The sequence below is a fragment of the Canis aureus genome, chromosome 14 (genome assembly GCF_053574225.1).
Source record: "Canis aureus isolate CA01 chromosome 14, VMU_Caureus_v.1.0, whole genome shotgun sequence".
Lineage (NCBI taxonomy): Eukaryota > Metazoa > Chordata > Mammalia > Carnivora > Canidae > Canis > Canis aureus.
Window position 1 is genome coordinate 37,573,991 of NC_135624.1, and position 27,139 is coordinate 37,601,129.

The following is a 27,139-nucleotide window of genomic DNA, read 5'->3' on the forward strand; positions in this document are numbered from 1 at the left end:
GCTGGTGGCAGAGAATGAGGCAGACTTGGTCCGGGGTGGGGTAAGGGTGGGGACCTGGGCCACAAGGAAGAAACTCAGACCCAGAGAAGTGAAGTGAATTGTCCTGGGCCACACAGCAAATTACAAAGGCAAGGTTTGAATCCTGGTTCAACCCACATTTCCTAGGCTTGGCTGCTTTCCACCCAGCCCGGGCCCCCTCAGCCTCCATCACCCAGAGGCCTCATGTCAAAATCAAAAGCCGCATTGCATTGCCTGGATGGGGGGTGGGGGGTGGGGGGAGAGGTCCACACTGGATGCCACTCCTTGACCTTGGCCATACCTCCTGTGCAAACCCCAGACACCTCAGTAGGAGGAAAGGTCTAAAGAACAGACCTGAGCCTCCAGCGCTCACGACAGCAGACACCCCTGGCTCTTCTGCTGACACCCTGCCCTCAGCATCCAGGGGAGAAACATGGAATAAGGGCAGGAGCCCTGACCAGCCATCAAAGCTCCCGTGGGGTCTTAGTGCAGCCCCTGGTCACAGGCAGTCACGGAATCTGTTGTTCGTAGAATAGATCGGAAACCGGCACATCCTTGTGCCAAGAGAGCCCAACAGTTAGACAACATTTTTTGTTAGCTCCCTGCTAATCTTTGGTATCTGTTCATCAGGACAAGTCGTCGGATGCTCAAGTGAAAGACCCAGCGGACCTTATCCAGAAATGTTCCCCTGTGCAAATCCTAGCTAACATCCAGAAGACTCAAACAATACACACACACACCCATCAACTCCACCTAAACAATAAGACTCCAGAGGATTCAGGTTTGGTGAGACTCCAGGATCTCTCTGGAGTGCTGTCATGACTGGAGACCCCAGGTAGAGACGTCTGGATGGACAGGTCCTCCACGGAAGCTAGGTGTGAGAGGGAAGGGCCTTGAAAGAAACTTAACTGTGTGGGTAACGGGGAGCCAGAGAAGGTTCTTGAGCATGAGAATGACTAGAACGACTTAGAATATGATGAGCTTGTCAAAGGCCTGGACGGTCGCCGCCACCTGTCAGGTGTGGCCTGTGGCAGGGTTCCACTGATCCTGCTCCGCCATGTCCACACTCGGTGCCTCGGCGCACGCTCTGTCTCCACCTAAAACAGCACCCACTTGCTCCGTCAAGGTTCCCCTGAGAGATTTCCAAAAGCTACTTCCTCCACCAAGCCAAGTTCCTCGGCCAGATGCAATCCCCTCCTTTCCATGGTTTCATTTTGAGTCAAACGCCAGGCAGGAACCTGTAGGAGCCCTGGAGCTGGCCTGAGAACTGCAGACACGCCTGAGAACACCAGCGCGGCACCTGCCACGGACCAGGTGCCCAGTCACGGTCGTCTCCCACGATCCCCGCAGCCACTCCGTGCGGGAGGGCTTATTTATAACCTCTAACTGAAAGCTGGGGAAACTGAGCCTCAGAGGGGCAAAGCTAGCACCCACCGGTCTCAGGTGTGCGAGGTGCCACAGCCTGAGCAGCTTCCACCCCACACGCTGCCCCCATGGAGACCGGGGGCGCCTGCCTTTGTCTCGGGCCCAGGGCCCCCGAGCCCATGCCAGGCGGGTGTGGAGCTGAGGCTGGGGGTCCCTGGCACTCACCACCCAGCCTCACCTAGCAGGACAACGTGGCACTGACCTGGCTCCTGGTGACGTTCCCATCACAGGGCCCCCTCCCCATGCAGGGTGACAGGGTGCAATGTCACAAGCTCGCTTCTGGAGCTTGAAGATGTACCAACTACCCACTTTAACGGGAAAAGGCCGGCTGTGGGCAGCTCGCGGCCTGTGGCACGCGGCACACTCAACTCCAGCAGCCAAGTGCCCCTGGATCGCCAACAGGGGGTGATGGATTTTCAGCACGTGGACGGGTGTCGAGCTCCAGGGATGGGGCAATCGCCTGTACTGAAGTTAAGATACGCATGGCCACCTAGGCCACCCAGGCAGGCAGCTAGGACTCTGGTTGCCTTTATCCCCCTCTGGGCGCTGCCAAGCGCTGACCGCTCCCGAGGCAGAGCCATCAGGGTGTGCTTCCCAGGATGTCCTCGTGTGACACAACAGGAGAGCCCCGAGGAAGGCATCCCTGAGTGCATCAGGGGCCTTGGGTGGAGGAGTGGGGAGCTCCCCTCTCCACCTCCATGATGGACAATAGCAGGGGGACTTTCCGGGCGGCCGGGGGCTCAGAGAAGCCGCACGGGGGTCTTTTCTTGATTAAGATGAAAGGTTGCTTAGCCCCAGCCGGGGGTGGGGTGGGGGTGGGAACGCTGCTCTGTGTTATCAGAACTGAAACTCCATGCCCCAGAACTTGCCAGTGCAAATCTGTCCAAGACAGAGGTCCCGACTGTGGTCCTTGATGGCCAAGAGCACGGCCACGACAGCCGGTTACGGTTTTAGGATTATTAATGCGAGGAAAGGCCCATTGAGGAGCTGCCGGGGGCCAGAGCGCCCCAGCCAGCCTGCAGGGGTCCCACGGCAAGCCTACCGGCTCAGCCCTGCCGGCCAGCTTCGTAGGCCACGGAAGCCCAGCTCTGTGCCTTACGTCTACTTATAGCTGGGTCGGCCCCACAGGTGTTTAGGGAAAAGATCGCAGAGTCAGGAATAGCAGAGTGTTCAGCTCTGGCAATGAGACCCGGCACCCAGGGTCTCGTGGACACCTCCCTAGGACCTTCCACTCATTTCTCCAACAGAGGAGAGTGAGTGACATTTAGTGTAACCCATGTATCTACAGTGGGAGGCAACCAGAGAGGGCTCGAGAAAGCCAAATACCTCAAATACATCAATTGGTGACACCACATCACCATGTGGTCCTGCCTAATGTCTCCAAGATGAGGAAACCAGAGAGAAGCAGAGCATGGGGTACCCCCCCCCAAGACAAGGGGCCTGGACCCCTCAAAGGGGCAGCATCTGAAAGACATGAATGGCAAGAAAGAAGATCCTAGATTGGAGTAATCTGGGGCAACCAGATGAGTAAGGTGGAGGTGACCTTGTCTCTTGGATTCACAAGAAAGCTCTGGAGGACATTCTGGGAGCACAGCTGGGAAGATGTGAATGCGGACTATATTTTAGATAATGATATTGCATGAATGCTGAATTTCCTGCAGTGTCTGTGGCGCTGTTCTCTAGGATGCTCTTGGCCCCAGGAGATCACTTTTTTGCTTTGGCTGAACCACCTAAAAGCTGCAGACCCCACTTCATCCTCCAAGTACCTTGGGGTGGGAGGAGGGTCAAGCAAGTGTGACAAAGTGCTACAGGCTGGTGGGGGGTTTGGGTGATAGGTATACAGAGATTTATCCTACTCTTCTTGCAACTTTGCTTGAATCTACAATTTTCCAAAGTTGGTGGGGGGAGAATCATGGAAACAGGATTTCCCCCTGAATCATGGGAATAGGATTTCCCCACAGCGGCATGTCCCAAGCTTTCATCAAGAAAGGGCCATCCAGAATGGATTTACGCCCAGGGCTCTGGGCAACCCATCATCATGTGATGATGCTCTGTTCTTGGCACCACTGCTTGCCCCCTCTCCCTCCATCTCCCCAGCACCCTGCCAAATGAAATGGTCTCTGGTATTCCTGGTAGCCCAACCTTCAAAAGTACCCACTGATTGGAACATCCAGGCCAAATGTCTTCATGGGTCAAATTCCTGAACCTCCCCCACCTCCACCCTATCCCATGTGTCGTGGGACCACAACAGAGGCCAGGGAGGGGAGAGGACTTCTGGGGGCCCAGGGAGGCAGGAGGCATGGCCCTACCAACCCTTCCTTGTCTGGGACCCCGGACACACCCCCAGGTAAGCCAGGACTCTGGAAGAAACTCCTGTTAGAGTCCTAGCCGCAGGCTCCCCAGGACAGGCCCCCTGTCTGCACCCCTTTTGGGGTGAAGCCACAGGCACTAGCGCACCTCAGAGGACGGTACCCCATCACACTAATAGAATGGACATGTTCCAGCACAGGCCTCAGACCTTGCACCTCTCTGGATGCCCGTAACTGGTAGCTTAATTAGGGCCGATTATTTTTAAAAACTGCAGAAAGAAACAGGGCCATGGACCTCAGCGGCAGGTGGTTTTTCTCCTCTGATCATTGTTTGCTCTCTCACCTCCCTCTCCGACTCCATGTGCACAGACAAATGAATGCCTCTAACCCGTTCTCTCCAGCTTCCAGCTGCTGGTGAGCGTTGCTAGGAATCGGGATCCGTGAGGCTTTCGGATCAAGGTGAGGCAGAGAAAAGTGACCTCCTAGACCTCACTGTGGGCTTCTGAGCTGCTGTCCAGACATTCCCCCACTGAAGGCCCCGCGTGCAGAGAAGCTGCGGCGAGCCAAATTCTGCAGTCCCTCTCCCCTTTCTGTAGATGGGGTCTGAGCACCTGCAAAGGCGGGCCTCCCAGGCAGCAGTGTGGGTCCATCTGCTTCCTCTCCCAGGGCAAGGTTTCTGGGCTGCAAACGACCTGCTGTGCTCACGGCCAAGGGCAAGCGGCACCTCCCAATCAGTGATGCACGGCAGGAACACAACAGATGCTTCAGAGAGCACCAGGCAGCCCGCTGCACTGAAGGGTCTGCTGCCTGGGTTTCAAGACGGAGTGCTGTGGGTGGGAAGAAGAGACCCGACTCCAGCTTTGGGGCTAACCATGCACCTCAAAACCCAGACGGTGGGCTCACTTCTAGGTACACAAGAGTCCAACGGTCCCGTGGCACGATAGCACCTTCCAGCTGGCATGGGGGTGGTGAAAAAGGGAAGGTCTCTAGAAAGCACCCAGGCCTGTTTAGGATGATCCGTGCCACTGCCCACCTTCCTCCCATCTTTGGTGACGTGAATGGATGGAGATCCCTTAAGCTGGAAAACGTTCAAGTGGGAGTCCGAAAGCTCTTTAAGGACCTGTGAGGTATGCTGCTTTCTAGAACTGGGTGGCCAGGCACTCCCCTGGGATTCCGGTGGGCCGTGGCCCTGACTGAAGCTGAAATCTGTGTCCCAACAATCTAGAGTGACTTGTCCCCCTCACTGAGGGGTGCTGCCACCTACAAGAAGGGGGCTGAGAAACCGGACTGGGGAAAGAAGTCATCGGCTGTGCAAGGAGCGGAGACCTGGCCTGAGACATGGAGGGACCTGCGGGGTACAAGCAACAGCGGTGACCACACAGCCAGGAAGATGGCAGGTGGAGAATCACATGGGAAGACCGAGGGCCTGGCAGGCTAATCTGAGATTTTGGTGTTCCCCCTTCCTGGCCCCTCTGTCTCCTCCCCCAAAAGTGAGGGAGCTCAGAGAGGTGGACTCAGACTAAAGCTTCCTCTTGGCTTTTGAGGATTCTCCTGCTGACTAAGCCATCTCAGGGGGCCAGCTCTCTGGATGCAGATGCCCCAGCCCCATTTCATCAGGAGGAAGGGACCCTGGAGGCTGTCGATTCGCTGACACCCCATGAGAGCACCTTACTGGGGTGCGTGGAGGACTCCTTGGCTGGAGACCAGAGTTGGGAACCACCAGGGCCATCTGAGAAAAGGCGAGATATCCCAAAGGAAGCAAACCAAGGTTCACCACCGTGCCCTGAAGACCTCAAGCGTAAACAAGGATATTTAGCTTTGGAAGAGGAGACTCACTGACTGCCCTTAGGTGGGCTGAGCAGTAGCCAAGGACCGAGAACCAGGAGGGATCTGGGAGCATGAGGGTCTACATTGCTTCCAATGCTCAAGTTGGTGGTCATCACTGAACAGAAAGAACTTCACCCTACAATCCTTACTGCCATAAAGAACAGTCAATTCTGGAAATATAGAATATGGAATGTTTTTTTCCTGTCCCTGGAAACATTTAAACAGAAGGACACTTTACACAGCTATTTTAGTCAGGGAACCAGCCCCTGAATGAAGAAGGGCTGGGACTGGGCTCTTCTGACTCCTGGTGCACCCACTTGTGGGCAGAGAGAAGCAGGTGGCCTCAGCTGAAGGCTGAAGGCAGAGGCCACGGTGTGCTGGAGCCAGCTTCTCGGGCCAGGACCAGCTCTGCAACACTGAGCAAACCAGCCACCTTGTGCCTCAGTTTCCCTTACAGATCAAAGATTGTCATACACCCCATTTGAGGACAAATCTTACAAAGATGTTCATGAGAAACCTCACACCGATCGCAAGCATTCTCCTCCAAAGCAGGAGGCACTCTGCAAAGGTGGACTAGTATTTTCATACCTATGATCCCTCAATAATGAAGAATTTCTTCCACGAGGAAAAAAAAAAAATCTATTCTCTGGCCAGGTTTTAGAGCCCTAAAGTTTTTTTTGTTTTTGTTTTTAAATGAGTGAACCAAGACAACCGTGAAGGTTGAGAACCGTGGTTCTCAGACCCCTTTCCCAGGCCCTGTGTCCTGGATGCAGAGGCCACTGTCAACATGGGATGTGACACTACAGTGCCTGCCCCTCCAGAGGAGTCTGGACTGCTGTGTTTCACTCCAATGGCCCAAATGCTTGGGGCTGGTGGCATCTAGGTGGCTTATCCTCTCAGGAATCCCTCAGACCTCCTCTTTCTAGGCAGCGGATCCTCCACTCCGGGAGATCTCACGGGGGCTCCCGCTGCTCCTTCTGGGCCAAAGCCCTTTTCTATCCAAGAGTCATGACCATTCCCTTCATGAAAAAGACATGGGAAGGTGAGTGAATTCTAGAAAAGATAGGGGTGGTGACGAGCGAAGTTGAAGGTCCCCTCTGGGAATTTGGATTCCAGATTTTTCTTTATTCGGGTCACTGAAAAGACCCCCAGTGTGCCCAATTCTATAGACTTGCCCTCCCCTAGGAGATTAACAGGCCTTCCTTGTGGGTCGTCCAAAGGGACCACAGGGAGGAATTTCTCCACTTCTCAGGAAAGTTGTCCCCTGAGATTGACACGTTCCCAGCAGGCCAAGACACCGCTCCTTGCCTCTAAACGCTTCCTGAGACCAACACAGACTTGCCCTTATTTACAAATCAAATGCAATTAGAGACTGTCTTTCTTGAAATACGTATATATATTTTTTAAACAAGGAATGCCCTGTCATTTTTTATTAGGAAAATAAACCACATCCACCTAATACCCATTCTCATCCAAGCATCCCAAACCACAATTCTTATTTATGCAGGTAGACGCTGCACAAACCGCCACCACTACCACCACCGCTTCCATCCTTCTATAAATAAGAGGGAAGTAACAAAATACTCTGTGGTTCCAACAATTTTCCAGTTTCCCCTGACACTTCCAGTTGCACGGTAAATTGTTAGAACTGCAGATGATTAAAAATAAATCCTTTAATAAATTAATATTATTACTGGCTTTGGATTATTCCATTGCTAGTTTTGTTTTCTTGCGTTGATAATGCATACCAGTTTAACAAAGTGCATGCTTCTAAAAAATTTTTGAACTGGCAAGCTAAAATGATCCATGTCCTCTTTCCCACCCACCCCCCTAAAAAGAAGTTAATATAATTTAGAACCTAGCATTTAAAAAATATGGTCATGACACGTCTGGGAGAGAAGACCGCTTATGGAACATGCTTGGTTTGGCAGAATGATAAATCAAAAACCTCGTGGGTTTGGTTTTCCCCATTTTGTTTGGAAGCCGCTGAAAGCAGGTTATCAACAGAACTGTGTCATGGAAAAGAAAACTGTGAATACCTGATACTTTCCGTTTTGCCACACGGTGCACACACACACACACACACACACACACACGGAAGCACACGGGCATGTGCACTCCCTCACTCACACACAGTCCGTGCACGCACACACACACAGCCACCCACCGCTTTGGGGAGGAGAGAGAGGAGTTAGGTCAGACAGCACGTGGGTGGGCACTCGCCAGCTGGCAGCCTGGTGTGCAACTTTGGGTTGGGTATCCTCTCAGCTCTGCCTGGTGGTCTCGGTCTCACACCTGTCCTGGGAAGGCCACCCCAGAGATGGGGCAGGCTGCGGAGAAATGTAAGGCATACTTCGCTGGGAAGGAAGGAAGAAATCCATGCTTCATGCTCAGACGCGAGTTTCAGAGGAGGACGGGCCTTTCTTTTTCCCTGTGGCCTGCTCTGTCTCGCCAGGAGGGGCGGGGAGGAAGGAAGGAAACCATGGGGTGGGGGGAGGGGAGGAAAAAAGGAAAGAAAATAATAGATAATGAGGACAACAGTAAAGGATACTAATAATAAGAAAGAACAAACGAGGTGGGCCAGTGGAACTCGAGGTCAAACAGGACAAGTGACTCTTTCTGCCTACGCCGCCCGCCCCGCACCCTAAATGGACTTCCGCCGTCTCATCAGCCTGTGGTTGTCGGTAAAGCTGTGTAACCCGGGGGAGATGGAGCTGATGGGGGACGGGAAGAGGCTGTTTTTCAATGTGCTTGGTGAGATCTCCTCGATCTTGTACGAGATGGAGTGGAAGTAGTGGGGGGCGAGCTTGGCGCTGAAGGAGTTCTGCTGGGCCACCGGGCGGCCTCCGTAATCCTGCGGGCGGTAGCAGGTGCAAGAGCACACGGACTGCAGGTCCGGGGCGTCCGCCTTGTACCGGGGCCGGCCCTGGCGTGCCTCCTCGGGGATGTGAATGACCATGCTGTTGCGGTTTCCGGCAAGGGACGCCCTCTCCTCGGCATCCCGCCGCTCGTCCTCGCTGTTCATGGTCAAGAACCTGAGGACCACCAGGTTGAGGAAGGCCCCGATGACAGTCAGCCCCACCAGGATATACATAAAGCTAAAGGCCACGTACAGTGGCTTCTTTTGCAGGGCGCCCTTGGTCTGCAGCGCCACGTAGTCCCCAAACCCAATGGTAGTCAACGTGATGAAGCAGTAGTAGTAGGCGTGAAAGAAGCTCCACTCCTCGCACTGGGAGAAGGCAGCCGCCCCGATGCACAGCGTCCCCATGCAGGAGAAGAAGCCCACGGTCACCATGTTCTCCATGGACACCTCCGTGTTGCGCATCCCGCAGCACTTCTTGATGCGCTTCAGCAGGTAGCGCACAAAGGTGTTCATCCGCTCGCCCAGGCTCTGGAACATGACCAGCGTCAGCGGGATGCCCAGCACCGCGTAGAACATGCAGAAGGCCTTGCCCGCGTCGGTGCCGGGGGCAGCGTGCCCATAACCTGAGGGGAGGGGTGAGAAAACAGGGAGAAGGAGTGAGGAGAGGTCCCCTGAGGTCTGGGGTGGGGTTGCACTTGGCATTTCAGGGAGGAAGGGGCTGGGGCAGGCCCATAACCCGGGAGGGAGAGCCAGTGAAGAAATGTCACTTGAGGTTGGGGTTGGGAAGGGAGTGCGGGCACTTCGATTGGGATGGAGGCTAGAGCATGCCTGCATCCTGGAGGGAGGAGGGAAAAGGAAGAATCAGGGAGGTGTCCTTTGAAATTTAGGGATGGGAGAGGTGCTCTTTGGGGCAGTTCAGAGGAGGGGGGCAGGGAGCATTTCGTTGTTTTTAGAGCAAAACAAAGTTTTTTTAAAAAGAAAAAGCAGCATCCTCACTAATAAGGCTGTGAGAGTAGTGAGGCCAAAGGACAAAATGAAGTATGGCCACTGTGGACCAACATTACTGTTGTAGACCAGGCTCTGGGCGGAGTCCTCATCCCACAGATCCTCACTCTGACCACCTAACAACCCTACAAACCAGGCATGATGAGTCTGATACAACAAGAACACTGAGCTCTGGTTACCTAACAGTAGGACACCTTGATTTCTTCAGAGGTGGGATTTGAACCCAGAGCTTTTGGGCACCAAGAACGAGGCTCAAAAGCAGAGAGTTTTGAATCCAGAGGAGTAACTGCACAGTGTAATACAAACACCAGGAGGGCAAAGACTTGTACCTGTTTTGTTCACTGCTGGATCCCCCACCCCTAGAGTAACACCTAGCCTGTAGAAGATTAATAAATGAAGGAATACGGTTGTGCCACTGTGTGACTCTGGGCTTCCCAGGAAAGAGGGAGCAAATAATCTTTCAAGAACCGTGCACGGGTAAGTGCTTTTGATACTCTTTGTGCAACTTCACAGCACGTCACTTCGTTAATCCCCTACATCCGTTGTGCAAAGCCGATTCTGTATTTCCTCGTGTTCAGAATGAGGATGGGGTGCTGGAAGGGTAAAGTTACCTGCCAGGTGCCATTCAGCTACTTGTTATTCATATCAGAGCCAGGATACAGTCTACACAATATGGCAGAAAGAACGCAAGACTCAGCAGGCTCTAGTTCAAGTTCTGAAACTAATACCGTCCAGAAAAAGGAAGAAAAAAAAAAAAACCTGAATCATGGGCAGCATTTGGACTGAGAGCTTGGAGGATGAACACAGCCTTCCTACATCTCAAATCTCCCCCCCCTCAAAAATGGCTTCCCTGATGTTACCCTGAGCTGTATGCTCATGGGCTCCTAGTCCTTTCACCAGCTGTATTATCCAGGGCACCAGACCACCCCTCCCAGCCCTGGTTTCTTCATCTGTTACATGGGATCATAATAATTTTCAGGTGGGATTGTGCAGACCTGCTGAGTCAGACAGCCCCTAGTACAGGGCCTGGTACTCAGTAGGGACCAACCAGACCCCCCAAGACCTCCCCTGCCCCGTCTCCCACAAGAAACATCATCTGACTGCTCAAGCTCATACCTCTCTACCAGGACTTTATCACTTATGGTCTATCTCCCTCTCCTGGCAGGAATTCATGCCATGTCCTACCTACCCCAGGGGTCATATTTTCAGTAGAGAGATGACACCATTTGTTTGCTTCCAGGATGCCTTGTGTTCATCCTCTCTGACCGTCAATCCCACTGAACCAGTACTGAGCTCCAGCCCCTCAAAAACCCCATATTCTTTGCAAAAGAGGGAAAATGACATGACAAAGTTGGAGTCAGGCCAGAAAGGATAGAATGGGGAAACCAAAGGCTGATGGGGAGAGCAACCAATCTAGAAATCCGACCTGAAGAAAGGCATCCCAGGAGCAAAAGAGAGAATAAGACCTAAAAACTCTGAAGAAATAGCCAAAATTAACCAAATTTGGTGAAAGACACAAGCTTATAGATTCCAGAATCCCAGGGAACTCCAAGTAGGATAAACACAAAGACCACCACACATCAAACTGCTGAAAACCAGAGAAAAATCTTGTAGGCAGCCAGAGAGAAACAAGACCTCACATAGAGAACACTTTTGAATACGTCTTCCTTCTAATCATGAACATTGGGAGCCTGAAAACACTAGAATAACATATTTAAGGGGCTTAAAAAAAAAAAAAAGACTGTTAACCTGGAATTGTCCATCCACAGGAAATATCCTTTAAGAATGAAGTCAAGATACATTTTTACATTAAAGAAAACGTGTTACCAGTAGATCTACAGAGCATAATTACTAAAGGAAGTTCTTCCTAGAGGGAAATGATACCAGATGGAGACTTAGGTCTTCAGGAAAGAATGAAGCACGTCTCGGTAAACAAGTGGGTTTATATTTATACAAAATGCAGGGGTGGGAATCCCACTCTACCTCTAGATAGCTCACCTGCGTAGCTGACACAAAAGCCAGATGGATGGTGGGAAAACAGTAGACTGCTGGAGACTTACTAAGGCGGTAATATTAGCTAATGGCTCCGGATGGGATATATTTACTGGAGGAAGCCAACACAGCATTTGCTGAATCAAAAAAAAAAACCTGCACCTGGGGTGCCCAGACCCACCCATTCCTGTCAGCAGCAGTTTCCTCATGTGGCCCGGACAGCAGTACGTCTGCAGACCCCGTGTCGGGGCGTGTTGGGTTTCCGGCCATCTGTCACACTGCAGAATGGAAGGACTTCATCATTCCAACACCACACGGTGTATCTCACCGCCACATTACAGTGGGAACAGGCCTCAGTAAGAGTGTGGGAGACGAACGCCACCAACGTTCAGGGCCTTCCACATTAATGCATCTCCTAGGGCCCCGTGGTTTGGGCACAGGACTATTCCCGCTACGGTGAGAGACAAGTTGCTGAACACGCAATGCTTCCGGGAAAGAGGCAGCCAGGCAGGCCATCATCGATTTCCCCAACCGGACGCACCCATCTCCACCCTGCTCTCTGGTTTCCAGTTAGTGGGTCAGGAGGTCAGAGGAAGGGAGGAAGGGGAGGACCTTGGTCACAGGCCGCCTCTGCCAGCAGGTTCACAGCATAAAGCTACTCTCTACACTTCCAGTAACTATTCCCAGCTCTCCATCACGGCTCGTCCAGAATGCCACGCCTTCCCTCCACCCGACCCACACTTTCCAGAAGAGTCTATAAATAGCCCACTGATTGAGAGTGCTGCTTCCTGCACAGGCCCTACTGATACGCTATGCGTAGTCTCCCCTGGATCTGCTCACCGTCTCTGCTGCTACAACGCTCCAGGCACCGTAGGTGGACAGGTCCACACACATCGTGTCTACGACCAGGTAATGCATAAGCCATGTGTGTAATACACAGATGTAGCGTCTGCAGGTGCTCTGTGCAGAAGACGTATGGCCTACACTTGGAACCTCACGAACAGTATGTACGTGTGGGTCGGGGAACACCCGGACTTGGAACACGCAGGCACACACACCACAGATCTACCAGTACGTAAAAGCATACACGACATGCCCAGAGCAGACCCGCATTCACCAACAGACTTTGTCTCCGCAGACCGTGTGTGTGTGTGCATGCAGAGAACACTCAAGGCACAGGATGTGCGCACATTTATGTATATGCTGCACGGATTGCACATATTTATGACTCACTAGGCTACACAGTATCTGCAAGCTACAGGTGTAAGATGAGAAAGAACAAAATGTGCATGTGCCAGATCGTGGAAAGCCTTCCTTCCTTCCCAAGGCAACAAGGTACAAATCTCCAATGTTCTCACAGAACCAGTGTACCAGCTCAGACTGTTTTTTTTTTTCAAATGTGAATGAATGAATGAATGAATGAATGCACTCTGGCTTCCCTGGGTTGGGAGCCATATTCACCAATTCTGACGACCTTTGCTCGTCATGGGGGACCCACAGGGACTGACTTCCCCCAAATCTCCCAAGGGGCTCCAGGCAGCCAGCCAGCCCATGGCCAGGGCCTCCCTCAGTGCCCGGCACGAGGGGGGGCCTTAGAGGCTGAGCGCATGGGTGTCAAGGCCACAGAGGACCCCCAGGCTGAGGGGGTCTGTTCTCCTTCTCTCATCCCCCAGCCCCCACTTGGGATCAGTCCTGGGAGCTCACGAGCTCCATCTCTGTCCCGGTTTTCCCTCTACGTCCCCAGGCTCCCCAGGCACCAGGGCCAGTTCCTCCTCCACCTCCCAGTCCCGCAGAGGCCACATAACCTCAGGAATCCCACAGAGGACTATACCGGTTGCCCTTCCACCACTGGAAATGAATAATTCATCCTTTTGGGAAAGCGATGTCTAAAAACAATTTACGCAGGGTTCAGGAGGCATGCACAGGGCACAGAAGAGATACTGAAACCAGGCTGTCCCGGATGGATGCCTCCGGGTGGCCGCCATGTGACCTCCGCAGAGTCCCTCCATTCACGGGCCCCATGTGGAACAGGAGGCTGAGAAAGGGAGAGGCGGCCAGCCTGCAGCCGCCCTGCAAGACATGGGGCCACCCTTCCAAAGCCCCACTCTGAAAAGCTGTGAGGACTCTGCTCTGCCACTCTTGGGCTTCCCAGAAGGATGCCTCAGTGTCCCCATCTGTGAAATGGGGCCAAGGACAGGGAGCAGAGAGAGATGAAGCTGGAATGAGAAGCAGGGCCTCCCGCTGGAGCTGAGCCCCCACCCCAGGCTGGCATTCAGATGCTGGGTGCAGGCTTTCTAGCGCCCAGGTGCCCTTGCGGGTCCTCAGCCAGCTGGGCCTGGGCCTGACGGAAGGCCCCAGCAGCCTGCTCGCTCTGTGCCGGCTCCCACCCCCAAACCCAGAGTGGGGGCTGGGGGGCTTCCAGGGCAGCACCGCCCCCCCTCCCGACTGCGCTCCTCTCTCACCCATGGACACTGGCTTCCCTGCTGGAGTCACAGCTGAGGCCACCGTGGGCCGGGTCATTGCCCGGGGTCCTCTCCTCCCTCCTCCCACTGTCTCCTGGCCAGACCGTGGGCTCTGGGGACAGTACTGCCCACTCCTGACTCACCTCTGCGATCTCAGAGTACAGCACGGGGGAGGCACTCAGAACCTAGAGGGATGCATCACCGTGCAAATGATCTCTGGGTCCAGGCACCGCCTGGAAGCCCCGGCCAATCGCGAGGCCGCCGCAGCGGAGCCCAGGACACCAGCTCATCCAGTCTCACTCCATGGCCCCTTCAGTATACTTAGCCCGCCTCCCTGACCTGTCCTAGGAGAGGCTTGCGGAGAAGAGGCCTGCATCCCCCGGCTGCGGCTAGGTAACAAGATGAGCAGGCTCCAGCCTTCCGGAGGCGAGAGACACAGGGAAGGAGCCTAATAAAACTAATCATTTCTGTTGGGTCTGGGGCTCCCTGAAGAACCAGCTGCGGCTAGAAGGCAGCCCTCCCTTGGAAGATGCCTCGTGCTCCTCCTTCCTCGCCGGCTGCTCCCAGACTTTCCAGAAGTTCACTAAGTATGAGAAGTTTCCCAGACCTGGCTCCTCCACTGAGCAGCGTTTCATTAAAGATGCTCTGAGTGTCCAGCAGACTCTGTCCACTGTGAAGAGTAAGTAAGGCAGCCGGGCACCGTAGGTCACAGACCAGCCTCGCTCCTGGCACGCCGGTGCTCAAGAGCTGTCTGTGGCTCCCTCTGGCTCCCTGGGGATCTAAGGCCCGTCAACAGCTGGCCTGAGTGACTTTCCCAGGCCTGCCTACCCAGCACTTCAAGGTTGGCAAGGCTTCCCTGCTGTGGGGTGCCCCTCCCCGAAGCCTGCCCTCATCGCCTGGCCAGAGGACAGTGACCTAGCTTTGAATTCCCACCCAGGACACTGCAGCGGGGTGGACCAGGCTGGCCCTTGGGGACGCTGAGTGGTCACCCCCCTCCCCAGGCACCCTCATTCGGGTGAGCAGCAGCGGCCATCACAGCCAGGTGCTGGGGACCGACCAGCCCTGCACGGGGACGGAGGTGGCTACACAGGGACTGGGCAGTGGGACCTCGCTGCTGGAACAGGATGAAATATTTATAAAGGACACACAAGGATTTTGTGCCGATAGGAATTAAAATAGGCACACTTCCCATTAAAGAATGAGTCAGGGTGGCTTTGAGCAGGGAGGTGCCGGGGAGGGGAGCTGCCCTCGGCCCCTCGCGCTTCCTGGCCGGCTCCTCACTCGGTTGCACCGCAAGCATCCCACTCATCCACCCTCCCACGGCGCTGGCCTCGCTCGAGCCCCCGAACGAGCTCTGCGTGATTATTAAGACCCAGGTGTCTGCAAACACCAAAGAGGAAAATGACTCATGGGGTCTGTCGGGGACAGAGAGGCGGAGAGTGGGCAGGAAGGGTCTGCAGGAGGTCCCTTGGCAGCATCAGTAAGTCCCCAGGTCGGCGTCTGGCTCCGTCTGCCACCTGCCGACCGTGACCTGGGGAAGGCCGCCCAGACCCCCGAAGCCAGGGCTCGCTCTCCGCAACGGGGACTGCACGGCCAAGCAGTCCCTTCCAGATACGACAATGCTGCTCCACGTTCACCTGAGAGGGATGCCCCTTGTCGCACCCGCCCCGGGGCAGGGCCGTCCCTCTTGCAGTGTCACACAACTGGGGGCCACCACACGGGCTTGGTTTCAACCCCCCGAGAGGGAACGATGCTGCTTGTAGGTTCTGACTGGGTTGCCAGCCACGCACTGAACCAACGAGTCCTTTTCTGCTCTTTTCTGCTGGGGTGTGACGTCCGGAGCCACTGAAGTCATTTCAGCACCACGAGGATGAGCACAACCTCGGAGAACTCCCTGACCCGAGAGACAGGATGTGTCGTTCCACCCCTGGGCCTGAGCCCAGCATCGAGTCAGCCCTACTCACGGTCCAGTCTGCTCCCCAGTAAGTCTTTTGGCCTCAGCCAGCGCTTTGACTGCAAGTGATTGACACTTACCCTGCTCTACACCTGACCACAAATCACCAAGAATAGTTTTGCATGGATAACACAGCCCTCCGCAATTCGCACGCCCCGCACCTGACGTGGCCTCTCTTACAAGCACCTCACATCCCTCTGCGGGGAGCTGGGTGGGTGGGGAAGGTGGCTGGGGCGGGGGGCACAATCTGGACCTCTGAAAAAGATGCACCCCAGCCCGGCCACAGGCAAAGGTGACCCAACCTCCTGATTTTTAAGGAGAAGCTAGAAATATGAATTTCTTTAAATGTGGAATCTAACTGATGTCTGATGAGGTATTTAATTTTTTTTAAAGATTTATTTATTTGAAGGGAGGGACGAGCAGAGGGGGATGGAAAAGCAGATTCCCCGCTAAGTAGGGAGCCCTCCGCTAAGTGGGGCTCGATCCCAAGACCCTGAGATCATGACCTGAGCCGAAGGTCACTGATGGAGCTGCCCAGGCGCCCCTCTGAGCCACCTGTGCCACATAAGATTTTATTTATTTATTCACGAGAGAGAGAGAGAGAGAGAGGCAGAGACCCAGGCAGAGGGAGGAGCAGGCTCCATGCAGGGAACCCGATGTGGGACTCGATCCTGGGTCTCCAGGGTCATGCCCTGGGCCAAAGGCGGCACTGAACCGCTGGGCCACCCGGGCTGCCCCTGTGCCACGTTTTAAAATGTCTAAACAAAATAGACCATCTGTTTGTCTAAAACAGAGGTCATGATGCTCCAGAAGTGGGGGAAAGGAGGAGAGGCGGGAAAGGGGAGACGGGGGAACAAGTGAAGTTTTGAGAGCCCTGCCACATGCCACACGCCACTGCTCACCACCCTCCCTCCAGGGCCGAGTCCGCCAGGGCAGCAGACGCTGGCCATTCCACTTCACAGATGCACAAACCAAGGCAGCGAGAGGTGCCATCGTCCCTAGGGGCGCCTCCCCAAGTGGGCCGAAGCCAGCCCTGCCCCCCACACCCAAGTGGGCATGGTCCTCCTGGGTAGACTGAGGCCCCTCCTACAATCCCCGTGGGGAACTCTGCTCCAGAACACGCGAACCCACTTCACAGATGAGAACACTGAGACTCTCTACCCAGGGCCCCAGGCTGCCAAATCCCAAGCCCTCAGCCCTTCTTGGAGCCACGAGCAGAGGCCCCGGTGACTTGCTTATTCACGGGTTTGGCACCCTGTGTTCTGTGGAGGAAAATCAGCAGATTTAGGGTTTCACTGAATGAAAAGAACAATTCTCTCATAGGCTTTTAAAATTATTAATTTCCCAAATGGCTCCCTTTGGGTTTCCCTTTATCTTACGTCTAAAAATTTATTTTTGAACAACATACAAGTTCACAAGGCATGAATTTCCGATAAGAGCTCATGACGGGCCTCCCTGCCCTTCTGTCCGGTGTGAGGCTGGGCAGGCCAGACGCGGGGGGCTGGGTGTGGACCCCCGGGCGCCTGCACACTCAGTACGTCCACCTGCGCCCGCTCCCGCACCTCTGCCAAGTGGACATTTCATCTTCTCGCTGGTCTGTGGTCACCCCTCAGGGGCACCCCTCGGACCGCGGGTGCCCAGAAACCCCGGCCCAGGCTCTGTGGTGCCTCCTCCCAGCTCTGCGGCTGCGCCTCTGCCCCCCGGGTTCCTTCTCATTACGAGGAGCCAGTGCAACGAGCAGCATTATCCCAATTTATGAATGAGGACGCAGCCCGGGGAACCGTGTGTGCGTCCCCTCTAGTCCCCACAGTGGCCCTGCAAGGCGGGCATCAGGGAGCCCTCGGGGGTGCAGGTGCATCCCGGCGGCCCTGTCGCCGACCGCGTGCCCACTGGGACATCAGTAGAACAGCGAGAGGCGGGGTTTGCTTGGCAGCTTACTCTGCGCTCAGCACAGACCCAAGCCACGAAGAAATACATCTCCTTAAAAATTATTTTTAGCAGTTCTACTCCTAGGTCTGTAGCCCCAAGGGTTAACAATAAGTATTCAAATGCTTGTACACCCACGTTCACAACAGCCAAGAGGGAGAGACAACCCAAATGTTCGCCCGTGGATGAACGGACATGCAACGTGTGGGCCCGTCCTCCCTGCCGTGGAATATTACTCGGCCTCGAAGAGGGAGCGTATTCTGATACACAGAAGGAAAGATCGTGCAAAGGGAAAGACGCCAGATACCACGGACACATACCGCAGGAGCCTGTTATAGGAAGTGCCCAGAACAGGCAAATCCACGGAGGCAGGCAGCAGGTCCTGCGAGGCTGGGGAGGGAAGAGGATGGAGGGGCTGCCTGCTGGGTCCGGGGGTTTTCTCTGGGGTGAGGATACAAGGGTCCTGGAACTAGACGCAGGTGGTGGTTGCCCAGTCCTGTGAATCTACTAAATGCTGCTGGACTGAAGACATGAAAAGCAAAACTCTCCCTGCTTTGTCCCTGAGGATGAGGGAGGGATGGGGGAAAGGAGGGAGGGAGGAGGGAGGGAGGAGGGGGGAGCCTGGGGGTCTTGTGGGGTTTCTGGGAGGAGGCGCTGAGCTGACCGGGGTCCTGGGGCCTCGGGGGCGGGGTGGGGGAGACTAAGGCCACTCCGGAGAAGCCCAGGCTCTCGGCAGCAGCACCGTCCTTCCTACTGGGGGTGGGTGGGGTGAGGATGCAGCCTTAACACCGGCTGACCAGAGGACCACACCCCGGTCAGCACCCACGGCTCGCTGGGCTCCCTTACCCAACCCCCCCCTTGGGCCTCTGGGTGGACGTGAGGGACGTTAGCCCTGCAGCAGCCACAGGACACCTCTGCTGACAGGAGGGCCCGGGATGCAGCCCTGAGAGCACGGCCCCTGGGGGAGGGGGGAGATTCGGGGCAAAGGGCCTGGAGCAGGGTCCAGAGGCCGGGTCTGCCCAGCAGCGCCCTTCCACTGGCCGGGAGGACCAGGCTGGAGGCGGCCAGGGGCAGGCTCTGGTCCAGCCGGCGCTCTCCTGTCACGAGCTGGCAAGGCACCCATCTCGCAGGGCTCCCAGCCCCGACGCTGTAGGCACCCAGGGCAGGACGAGGTCAAGGTCAGCACCCCAGGCCTGGACCACAGGGGCACGGCCCTGCGCCCCCAGACCACTTGGCTTCCACAGAGGTGCCTCTGCCACGGGGCAGGGAGGCGTGTCTGGGGCTGGGATGGCTGGAGGCCTCCGTCCCTCCCTGTCCCCCTGTCCTCCCACCGTCGGGCCCTCCCTGGGACCCGCACCGCAGACAGCCGGCAGCGACGGGAGAAGCACGGGCGCCCTCTGGCGGGCACTGGGCCCCAGGCCTGCCGCAGCCCCGTCGCCCTGGGACCCCAGAGCCAGGGAACCCGCCCTTGTGCCCAGCGGCTCCCCACAAGTCCGCATCAGCACTGACGACAGGGAAACCCTCTAACGCGGAGCCCTGACCACCATCACCGTGACTGCGGGCGTCGCCTGGGCCAGGAACTGAGCCAAGTGGCTTACTGCTCGCTCGTCCTGGGGGAGAGGCCGCCCTGGCAGGTGCCGCGGGGCAGGGGGGAACGGGGGAGGGGGTGAGGCGTCCCTTACCTCCCCGACCTGGGCTCCCACTGCAGGACCCTGACCCCACCATGGGGACAGTGGTGCCTGCGCCTTCCAGAACATGCCGGAAACCTGCCTTTTCTTTCCCGCCTCCTGCAAGTCTCCACCCCCACCCCCCGAGGAAGAGCTCTCCCCTCTGCTGGTCGTCCCTCCTCTTCCCCTCACCCACAGTACAAGATCCTCTCCCCGAAAAAGACACTAGAAGCAAAGGCGGCAAAACTAACCCACAACTAAAAACTGAAGTTCATAGGAAAAAGTACATAAAACTTGGCTGACTTTTGAAAGTTTGCAGCAGAATTAAGGACACGTGAGGCCCAGCAGGGCCTGACACCTGCTCGTCAAGTGGTAACGAGTACGGCCTCGGTCTGATGGAGACTGACTTCCAGAACTAACTCGGCCTGGCGTGCAGGAGAGGGAGGGAGCCCACGGGGTTCACGCCGTTCACAGTGGACGGAACGGGGTCGGGGGACCCGCAGAGCCTGGGAGGCCAAGTTACTCCCGGCCCGCAGGCCGGCAGGTCGAGGCGGGCTGTCCTCCGTGGGACAGGGCCCCGTGCTCTTCAAGGGCCCCCCGCACACGTGCCACCACCTCCGAGACAGGGCTCTCCTCCTTACCCCGAATCTCCAGAGGAGCTCTGGACGCACAGAGACCCAGGTGACACGGCATCACAGGGCCTGACACCAACACCCTCGTCCCTTATCTGTGAAATGGGCACAATTCAGGCGCCAATGGGCCCTGGGGAGCAAAGGCCAGGGTGCACAGCCGGAGCTGAACACGGTCGCCTACCAACGTCCATGCCTCCGGGTCACCTAAGCAGCTAGATGAAGCAGGGGTGTTGCATCTGCGGCTTCTCCACCACGGCGTCCTGACCTGGGTGTTCATGGGGATCGGACGGCCGGGGATCTTAGGACAGTGCAGGTCCTGGGTCGGGGGATCGGGGGACTGCTGGGGGCCTGGGACTCTGCATGGCTATCAGAGCTCCCGCTGCACAGGAAGGGCCGACAGAGAAGCCAGGGCACAGCAGCGCCGACAGGGGTCCGAGGCCTGGCGACGCCACCAGGCCTTGTCTTAGGCCCGTCCCTGCTGGCAGATCGGAACTTGGTTCCCGCTCCACACTTGTGGGAGCCTGATGGCTGCGAACTCGCTTCCGGGGCCCCAAGTGCCGAGAGATGCTCATTGTGTCAAAGAGCAGCAGAAGCGGGAGGATTCCCACCCCCATGCTCACGGCTGGCCCGTGCTGGCCCTGCGAGGGGACGCGGCCTGTGGCCTGGGTGACTCAGTGCCAGCAGCAGGGTTCCTGCCGCCCACAAACACCGGCCTCCTGAGTCTCTCACTCTGAGCGTCTCTCCCCCTCCCTTCCCCTCCTCTCCTGCTCTCCCTGGAGATGCAGGGGCCTCAGGGTCTCTGGAGGACAGAGTGACCACGCAGAGCGTGGAGAGGAAAAGTCACTTGTGCTGCACTGAGTCCCTGAGCTCAGGGACAGCACATGCTGCGTGGCTCCCTCACCGTAAGAACTTCGGAGACGTTACCACTTACCAGCTTGGAGGCCGAACCCCAGAAGCTGGTATGTGCGGACTGACCTCACCCCCCAGACCCAGAGACAGGCCTCACTGGGGGGCAGCCACACAGCCCGTGTGCACTGTCCTCACTCGGCCAGGGGTCAGCACTGGGACAGTCACGTCCGTCTCACGGGAGAGGAAACAGGATCTCAGGCCCTGTGCACGTGTGTGGGCACACACATATTTGGACACAGATGCAGAGACATGTACACACATGTGCACAGATGCAGAGGTGTGTGTGCACAAAGATGCAGAGGCGTGCACACAGACTCACAGACACACGCAGACCCAGAGGCATGCACGTACATATACCTGCAGATGCGAGATGTGCACACACACCAAGAGACATTCACAGATTCACACATATAGACGTGCACATACACACCTGCAGATGCAGACATGCAGAGATGTGCACACACAGACGTTCATAGATTCACACACAGACGTGCACACACACACCTGCAGATGCAGAAACATGCACACACAGATGTGCACACACATTCACAGATTCACACACATTCACAGATTCACACACAGATGCACAGATGTGTGCGTGTACACAGACATGCACACAGACACACATGCATGCAGAGATGTGCACAGACTCACACACAAACCTGAATCTGTGGCCCTGGACACACTGTGGTGAAGAATAACTTTAAAAGGAGCAAGATAAAACTGAAGAGCATTAGGAGCCCCAGTCCCCCACTTGCCTAATTTTTAACAGTAAACACGCATTAAACGTGTGTGCTTATGAAAGCGCGGAACAATGCCTGGCACCCAGCCTTTCTGCCCTCGGTTTCCTTGTTGGCAAATCAAGAACAACAACAGTGCCAGCCTCTTGAAGCTGCAAGGATTAATTATTTCAGCCAAGTCACTTGCCCAAGGACATACAGCTATTAGGTGGACGATCCTCAATTGCCACAAAACCATCCTGTGTCAAGCTCTTTTAAAAATGCTGCCTCCGGCCCCTGCAAGAGCCGCACACGCAAGTGCACACATGTGCGTGCGCACACTGCCCAGCCCTCCCTCATACAAGAGTAACCCGAGGTGTCCCCCGGTCTCAAGGCAGAGTGAGTGGAAAAACCCAGGCTTCAAGGCAGACCCGACTCCGGTTCATCTGTGCGACTTCAGCTCGGGCTTCGGCATCCTGCTCCTGGTCTGTCCTGGAGACCAAGTCCACACCGTCCTTTCCCCGGGGCTTGCTGGGAGTGTTCGAGATCACGGACACACATACCAGGCATGGGCCTCCTAATATCAGGGTCCTCTCCCTGGACCCCCAGGTGCTCTGATTTTTGCCTTTCCATTTCCAAGATGCCCCGTAAATGCTGTCAGTGAGCTCGTCGCAGGTGCACACGACTCTTATTTCTTCTGCCTTACGCCTCGGGATGTCTGCACATGCTGCACTGCGGGCCTTGAAGACCCCTCCTCTGCTCCACACACAGCCTGCCTGCAGGATCACCTCCTTTTCCCTCAGCCTCGGGGACCCACGGTGCAGAGTCAAAGCGCTCCTGCTTCTTGGCTCCCTCAGGCTGGTGGTCTCAAGCTCAAATGGCCCGTGGGACCAGGGAAATGCCATCGACAAGGAAGCAGGGCTTGCCTGAGAGGTCAGAGGGCGATGGAGACCCCGAGGAGGGGGGGAGCTGCCAGGGAGCTCCAGCAGGTTACTGCTTTGAGGGAGAGAGGCCTGGGAAGGGATGGGGGGGCCTGACCTTCCCCTTCTCTGAAAGGCAGGTATTCAGGTGCACGTGAATGGGGTGCAGGCCGCGCGTTTGCCAAGCCTGTCCAGTACTGACAAGGCCTCCTCCTCTCAGCAAGAGGCACCTGTGTCCATGTGCCAGCGGTCTGCCCCTGTGCCTGTCGCCCTCACTCCCTGCAGGGCCTGCAGATCACGAGGACAGCAAGTCCACCGTCACCAGCCATCCTTTGAGGCCTCCCATGCCTGCCTGTCCCCTGCAAAGGGCCCACTGTAGAAGCTGCCTTGGTTATCTGCACTGGGGGGCCATCCATCCCCGCCCCCCAGGCCAGCAGGAGCACCTCAAGGGCGAGCTCTGACCCCCACCTGTTTCAGGAGCCGTGCCTGGCACATGGGAAGAGGCTGCTTGCCAAACGGCTGGACAAGGAAGGTCCCCTGTGGTGTCTCTCCACCTGGCATCGTTACGCACGGGATGGAAAGTTTGAGGGAACAGCCTCCTCGGGTGGAGGGGCAGAAGGTAGTTTCTAAATAAGTTCTCCAGGCAGGCCAGGCTTGCCCTGGGTTCCTCAGTGAGGGGCCCCCCTCCTGGGGTGTGTGGGACCCATGTTTTGTCAGAAACTTTCAGAGCCTTTGTCCCAGGGCCTAGGAGCCATCTGTGGACAGGCGGAAGCCACCGACGCCGACACGCTGGCCAGGGACCCGGGGCAGCCCTGCTGGTCCCTGCCTGGGTCACCACCTGCATCTTGCTCTGCTGCATGCAGACCCCAGAAGCAGGGGTGGGCAGGGGTCTGCGGGCAGGGTCAGGCATGCAGTGCCTGGCACGGAACACTCTAGATCCTGGTTATTTATTCACAGCCATACGGAGCCCCCAGCATCCTGTACGTAGTAGAGCCTCAGTACAAATTTGTGAAAACAATGAATAAACTAAAACAAAACCATTAAGAACATAACGATGTCAGCTGTGCGCCAGGCACCGTCCGAGACCCCAAAGTGCCCACAGTGGGTACAATTACTACACCCATAATTCAAACAAGGGAACTGAGGTTTGGTCACTCAGCTGACCACCTGGCAAAGTGGGGATCTGCATCCAGACCCCTGCCTGCCCCAGAGCTCTGGCCCCATGCCCCCCTGCTGCCAGGGTGAGGTCCAGTGTCCCAGGGGAGGATGGAAGTGGGGAGCCTGGCTGGCCGAGGGGCGTGGGCGCTGGCGCCGAGCAGGGAAGGAGGCTGGGGCGGGGAGAAGGGGAGGTATTCCTGAGGTGGACAGGAGGCAGGCCGAGGGCTCGGACATCAGGGCGTACACCTGCCTTTATAGGAACAGACTGTCACAGTCCCTGGTGGGGACATCGCCTTCCTTCGTATCTCGGAAGATGAAATGGATCTGTCTTCCATTTCTGCATCCCCAGTGTCCGGCACAGGTGGGCACTTTAACTCCATCCAAGCAACAGGTGGTTGCTGAGCACCTAGCAGGTGTCAGGCACTGGGGAGCCTGCGGCAGTGGTGGCCACGGTGACGGTGACCACGGGAATGACCATGGCATAAGGATGAGCGTGAGGACGGTGCTCCGCGGGGAGCCCTGTTCTAAAAGCTCGAAGTTCACTGTCGGTTCGCAGAAGGCACGATGATCACGAGGGTGTGAAGGAGAACCCGAGGGTGGGCCGCTAACGTCCCCAGGTCAAGGGTGATGACAGAGCTCCTAGAGAAGCTGTGCAGGGTCCCATCTCAACTAGCAAGCTCCCTGCCCCACCCCTCCCTGTGCATGGGATCAGGCCCTGAGCTCTGCACCTGCTGAGACCCCCACTGAGCCCCTCCCTATGCATGGGATCAGGCCCTGCGATCTGCACCTGCTGAGGCCTGCCCCACCCCTGCCTGTGCATGGGATCGAGACCTGAGCTCTGCACCTGCTAAGACTCCCCCCCCCCCCACCGTGTATGGGATCAGACCCCGAGCTCCACACCTGCTGAGGCCCTCTGGGCACACCCGCCCCATGGAGAAAGGCCTGCCCAGACACCTCCGTACCCACTGCAGGAAGCATTTACAAACAGAAGCTGGCCTCGATTCATCTCTCCAGAGCCATGGAGCCCTTTTAATTAAAGCAGCTGCCCAGCTGTCTGTGGATGAGGGATGGCCCTGGACTGTGCAAGAGCGGCCCTGCATCTGTCTTATTAGTGGCCTGGTGGCTGGGAGCTGCTTGTGCAGGGCGGGAAGACAGCCTCGGCCAAGGAGGTCCAACAGAGAGGACCGCCCCAGCCTGGGGTGCAGTAGCTCTGCCAGGACGGGCTGTCCCCGCTCAGCCCCGGGGGAAACAAGGACCAGCCTGGTTTCTGTGGCTATCGCAGGTGTGGGCCCCTCAGCCTCCGGAGCGCCCTGAGGACCAGCCTCAGATGCTGGCTGCAGGAAGGCTGCACTGGGGAAGGTGGCCTTCCAGGGATGGCCTGGGAAGACCACTGGGCTCAGGTCACAGACGTCCTCTCTGGGACTCAGTTTCCCCTCTGTCATTTGGGAGTGAGATTGGTCCTGCTGCCCGGGGTGGCTGTGAGGGCTAAAAGGAGTAACCTGGCCAAGCACTTGAACTCGGACGAAGGAGCGCCAGGTACACACAGCAACAGCCGTGTTGATGCTGGAAATAGCACAAGATGCCCATCTGTTCTGAGCTTCCTCCCCAGAGCACCGCGGGTGGCGTGAAACATCACAGACGTGAGGCACGTAGTGGGCCCTCAAAAACGTTAGTGGAAACCTAATCTGCCACCCCCATAGTTCCCCCCACCAAAACCTGCCCCCCCAACACAGTGCTCCCAGGACAGTCTGCTGGAAGAGCCAGGTGGTCTGGGAGCGGGAAAGCCATCCCTGCCAACAGGACGGGGCTGACATCCAGGGAGCTGGGCCCCGGCTGGCCTCAAGCTGGACTTGCAGTTATCCTGGTCACCTGACTGAGCCCGGGTTTCCTCATCTGTCGCAGGGAAAGCAACCCCCACATCGCGACACACACAGCCCAGGCCTGAGCACATGCAAGTCCCAACAGCGGTCACCCTTCCTCCCAAGCCAGCCCCGGGCCACCCCTGCATCTTTCTGCAAAATATCCCATGTCCCTTCCTTTTGAGGAGCCAAGTGCTCCCTAGCCCACTTCGCAAAGCATGGCCCCAAACCGTGCACGGGAACCCATGGGGTGCCAATCAAAATGCAGATTCCCGGCCCCAACCCACAGCACCAGGACCCTGGGGGCAGGCCCCGGCATCAGCGTTACAGAGCCACCCAAACTGGGGTCTAGGAGCCACGGCCTGAACACGAGCAGGGCTCTGGGCTTGGCGCCCACTTCTGAGCCTGGTGTGAGGCTGGAGACTGGGTGGGTCTCCGGAGCCTAAGAGGTCCGTTCGGGAATCCATGGGGTCCCCAGAGGTGAAAGCCCACCGATTAAAGCTGCTTTCTACCAGCCCCACAGGAAGGAAATCATGTCCTACCAGAGCATCGCCCTTGATACCCTTCCCGGAAAAAGCCAAGAGGGACGGTCGCTCAGGCGGACTCTCCTAAATCTGTCACCACCAATGTCCATCACTGTCCGGCGCTGAATGCCACCAGCAAGGGGAGCAGGCCGGCAGCTGCAAGGGGACTGCTTTATGTTCATAATTACTCTGGCGTAACTATTAGGGAAGACCCAGGTCCTGGCGCCACCCCCTATGGGGCTCAGCTACGTGACCTTGGGCAGGTCACCTAACCTTGCAGAGAACCAAAAACAGAAACGCAAAACAAGAAATGGAAATGTTCCCAGAGCTCTAACCCTCCTTATCTCGGAGACTCCCAACTACCTCTCTTCATTTTCTTTCTTACTTCTTCGACTCGCCCATTTCGTAATGTGCTAATTGTAGGAATTAGCCTTGCTCGCCGTCGCAGGTCACAAAGTTGTTTTTTGTTTTTTGTTTTAAAGAGGCTACAGAAGCAGGAAAGCATGAGCAACAATCCCACCACTTCAAAAGGCAACCCTTAGAGCTTTCTATCTTGTTCCCTCCAAATAACTACGGAACACATCCTCCTGGGCTGAGGGCAAACAATATAGAAGCCGTCGTGCAGTCTTCTTTTCTCAACTTTAGGAAAAAGGGTGTGCCATTATATCCCCAGCAAAAAAAAATTCTTCATCAACATCGTTTTTAATTCCTCTTAAGCTTCAAGGAGATGCACCATCATTTCTTCACCTAAATATTCCAAATGGGGACCCCAGCGGTCTCCGATTCATGTCTGTTGCTAATAACCCTTTGTGTTTTAGTCAAAAGGACACCATTTCTGGCCCTCGGGATTTTGTCCTTACCACAGAAAAAGACCAGAAACCAATGAAATGCCAGAACGTGGGCTGAGCACTGTGCAAAATTAAACAACAGAGATCCTTCATCATCCCCTTTCCTAAGGGAAGGGTCTAAA

The 27,139-nt window shown here is 56.3% G+C and overlaps 1 protein-coding gene across 1 annotated transcript in view; it reads right to left on the bottom strand.

Moving 5' to 3' along the window:
* Positions 1-6,956: 6,956 nt before the first annotated feature.
* KCNK9 (potassium two pore domain channel subfamily K member 9) overlaps positions 6,957-27,139 on the bottom strand; it is a 77,047-nt gene continuing 56,864 nt past the window's right edge. The window contains exon 2 of the mRNA XM_077847373.1: positions 6,957-9,065. Coding sequence (XP_077703499.1) covers positions 8,224-9,065 — 842 coding nt within the window. The 3' untranslated portion in view covers positions 6,957-8,223. The remainder of the gene's footprint in view (positions 9,066-27,139) is intronic.